Source organism: Silene latifolia, chromosome Y (genome assembly GCF_048544455.1).
Source record: "Silene latifolia isolate original U9 population chromosome Y, ASM4854445v1, whole genome shotgun sequence".
Taxonomy (NCBI): Eukaryota; Viridiplantae; Streptophyta; class Magnoliopsida; order Caryophyllales; family Caryophyllaceae; genus Silene; species Silene latifolia.
The window spans coordinates 137,765,234-137,769,644 of NC_133538.1; the positions used below are offsets into that span (position 1 = coordinate 137,765,234).

The 4,411-nt window shown below is 35.4% G+C and overlaps 1 protein-coding gene across 1 annotated transcript; it reads left to right on the forward strand.

The window, feature by feature from the left end:
• Window positions 1-724: 724 nt before the first annotated feature.
• LOC141629025 (protein FAR1-RELATED SEQUENCE 5-like) lies at window positions 725-3,449 on the forward strand. The gene is made up of 3 exons (XM_074442098.1): window positions 725-767; window positions 1,585-2,687; window positions 3,042-3,449. Exons 1-3 carry the CDS (start codon window positions 725-727, stop codon window positions 3,447-3,449), a joined length of 1,554 nt encoding a protein of 517 aa, XP_074298199.1.
• The last annotated feature ends 962 nt before the right edge of the window (window positions 3,450-4,411 follow it).

Below are 4,411 nucleotides of genomic sequence, written 5' to 3' on the forward strand. Positions count from 1 at the left end.
TGTGAAAACATATCCAAAAACCACTGGAAAATTCAAAGTTTAGCTAATTTTCGTCCAAAAATGGCATTTTTATCATAAAAATCACATTTTAATGCCAATTTAATATTAAATGAACAATAAAATCCGTAAATTAACCAAAATATCCTAAAAACATTTTAGGACCAGAAACTTATCATGCATTAATAATTTTCGTGATATATCATAATATCACAAATTCATAAGTTTTATATGTTAATCGTATAACTCGGAAAAACTATAACCGATTTGCATGCAAACAACCATTTCTCTGATACCAATTGAAGGAAAGGTAGATCTTTATACCTAACAACATACTCATATATGTATAAATTTAATTTGTCATAAAATTAACTAATGATCTTATGCATGCAAACAAAAGATAAGATAGAGGAGAAATCATGTCCTTACATTGATTTTCGGTATATATGGGCACAAAAGAGTTCTCCTTCTCTTTTGTTCTTGAGCTATCCCTTAAATGGAAGAACAAAGACCCAAGACCCAAGTGTAGGATCTCTCCCAAGGCTTTATACCCAAAGCTTTCTCTTAATTAAAACCAATATTATGAAGACTAGATAATACTAATTTTGTGAGAAAATTGAACCAAAAATTTGGTCTCCTTATGCATCCAAGTGCACGTTTTTGGAGAAGAGGAGAGCAAGAAGTATTTGTGCTTGCTTTAACACTTATATGCAGCATCTTTTTATGAATGAATGATGACATGAATTATCACTTTGGACATATAAGTCAAGGTGGGGCAAAGAGAAGAAGAAAAAACATCAACCATTACACTACCAAAAACGTGTGGGACAAAGGGAGGTAGAAGGTTTATGCTCTTCAAAATTTCGGCCACTTTAGGTAATATGGGTCCATATTATCTTTGTCAATTTGTCAATATGTTACATATCATATGTCACATAAAATTGTTATGTATTTTTAACATATTAAAAATCAACGTATTAATAAAAATACGTCATATACAAAATTGACTTAGTAATTCATAATTACTTGTACCAAAATATTTTGCCAATTATAAATCACAACAACTTGTATTTATAATTATTCATTCAATTTTAATTGTTTCCTTAAACAATAATTTCATCTGAGTAAAGATACAATTCGATTACTCGACCGAATCTCATCTAAATGAGACACGTAAATTTTACTTCCAAAATCGTCCGTCAATTTTCAAGTAATTTAATTAACTCGTAACATTATACGATTAATTAAATAATCAATTAAGAGTGTTGCCCTATAGGTATGACCTAGGGATCAATCGATCACCACCGTCGCCACGACAAAGTAATGTCAAACTCTAGTCACCAATCATTACCGATATGTGTGGACCAGGTTGACAAAGTAAAAATACTTCCCAAATGTATTCTTTAAAATGAGATTTAATAATGATATTTAAATCATATGATCGCACTGTTGTTGAGGACACATTTCCCAACAATTACTAGATGAACAAATAGGTTCACTGGTTTAGAAAATTTGTTCGCATTTTCAGTTGTTAAGGTTTCCGCTGATTCATGTACTAATATAACATAAGCTATCTGATATTTGCAGACTCACCAGAAATCCCTCACAACTCCAAAGAAAGAATACCTCTTTGTGCACCTCATTTGAAGCCTACCGTGGGAACGATTTTCGAAAATCTGGATGAAGGAATGCAATTCTACAAAACTTATGTTGCCAATGCTGGGTTTAAAATGAGGAAGTCGACCCAAAGAATGGTAGGTGGGGTGGTGATGACTAAATACTGTGTGTGTAGTAAGGCAGGTGAGAGTAAACCTAGAGGAAAGGTGAAAAAGAGGCAGAGGACTAGAATTTTGTGTAATGCAAAGATTTTTCTCAAGAGGAATGACAAAGGGAAATATGTTATTTTCGACTTTCACGAAGGTCACACACACCTTCTGACTACCCCAAACACAATAGTACATTTGCCGGAGTCAAGGGAACTAATGCTGGTACACAAGACTATGATTGTAGAGAATTCAAAGGTTAATAAAGGGCCCGTACAAAGTTTCAGAATGTTTAAGGAATATGTAAAGGGATACAGAAATGTGGGAGCATCACTAGAAGATTTCAAGAATTTTTGGAGGGATGTGAAACAGTTTATAAAGGGTTACGATGCTCAAATGATGATCAAAAATTTCATGCATAAGAAAGCCATGTGTCCCTCTTTCTACTTTGATTTTGACGTTGACGAGAAAGGACGACTTTCTAGAGTTATTTGGGCTGACCCTATATCAATCAAAAATTACAGTCTATTTGGTGACATGACATTGTTCGACACAACCTTCAACATGAACACATGTAAGATGATATTTGCTCCTTTTACGGCGGTTGACAATCACAAAAAATGTGTGACGTTTACAGGGGGGCTTCTAAGAAATGAGTCTGATGACGGTTTTGCATGGATTTTCGAATCTTTTCTTACCGCAATGGGTGGGAAGTACCCTAAGTGCATCATTACTGACCAGGATGCCGGCATAAAGGCAGGGGTTAAAAAAGTATTCAAGGACAAAACTCATCATAGGTATTGTATGTGGCACATTATGAAGAAACAACCTGATAAGATCGGCTCTACACTTTATAGGAAAACGAACTTCATGAAAGATCTATGTGCGTGTGTATGGGAAGAAGACATTGAGCCGGCTGAGTTTGAGGTACGGTGGTGTTCAGTTATATCTTCATACGCGTTAACCGAACATGAATGGTTGTCTTCGATGTTTGACATGAGAGCTTCCGGATCCCGCGTATTTTAACTGTTTTTAGGTGGACTAATGAGGACCACATCTAGATCTGAGTCTGCAAATAGCTTTTTCGGAAATTTCATGAATCCAAACTTAACTTTGGTGGAGTTTCTTATGAGATTTGAAAGTGCTATGGACGCTCAAAGGTGGAAACAGTCCAAATTAATTGCCGATTCAAAAAACTCTTTCCCTAGTCTAGAAACACCTCATCCTTTGGAGAAGCACGCTTCTGTGTTTTACACTCCGGTCATATTTTCTGAATTTCAGGTCGAGTGGAACGCTGCCTGTTTTACTTGTGGGGTTAAGGTTTTAGGGGGTAATACGTCAGACAACATTCCTATCCATGATCGTGAGAGAAATAAGGTATATTATGTTGGATTTATTCCTGATGGAGTGAAGTTAAGATGCTCATGCAAGAAATTTGAGAGGCATGGTCTCATGTGCCGACATGCTCTCTATGTGTTGAAGGAACAAGGATTTGAAAAAGTTCCCAACCATTTTGTGCTAAGTAGATGGAGCAAATTGGCTCTATATCAGCCACTTTGTGGTAATTTGCCCGAGACTTTGAATGAAGATTGCAGTGCTTTAGAGGTTCAGAAAATCAAGCTTGGCAGCCTATGGTCGAATTATTCTCTGTGTGACAATAGCGAGAACGAAGCCGGAGTGTATCGATGAGTTAATGGACCTACTTAAGAGTTTCAAGGACAAGATGATCTTAGAAAGTAGCCCGTCTGAATGTAGTAGTGGTGTCACAGGTGAAAAGTCCAGAAACAAAAATAAAGAGCTTGAAATGTTGTTAGGTACAAAGATACCGACTGAAGTTACGGTTTTAAATCCTATACAATCAAAGACTAAGGGGTCTGGAAAACGACTGGTATCCCAAAAGGAAAAAGTTGTGCAAGAACATAAGAAAGCGCCGAGAAAATGTAATGCTTGTGGTGAATTGGGATTCCATGATAGTCGGAATTGCCCCGGGAGAGCATGAAAAGTATTAAGTTCTGATCAGGTAAAATACTAATTTTGGTAAACAAGTTGGGAACATACAATTCTGTCTCTGAATATGATTACAAATTTAGCTTAAATTTATAAGGCTTTGATGCAGGTTTGAGAGAATGAAGGGAACACAGACAGATGTTGCAGGCAAAAAAAGAAATATAAAGATTAAAGTAATCAAGAGGAAGGAATGTACACACAGTGAAATACCATAGTTACGCCTTTTTTTTCGTGAATTTACATAAGTCAACTGGTGTAACTACAAAAAATTTATATGGATCAAACATCTTTTGTCACAGATTTATGAACATTGTAATTTTGGAACGGCTCAAACCGTATTTTATTTTTAAGATGTAACTCCGACTCGTATTTTGACAATACAATAATAATGATTGTCAATGTTTGTTTTACGTATCTTGATATATAATTGATGCATGTCAGGTTTAAGATGGCGTACTTTTATGAAAATATCATAAAAAAAAAAAGATAATTATGTAAATTGCCCTGTAAGACCATGGTTGAAGACATGTACGGTAGTAATATTAATTCTCGAATAGGTGATGAAATCAACCGTCATAGATTTATGAACACAGAAACGGCCCAAACCATATCTTAATTAAAAGGTGTAACACCGACTCGTATTT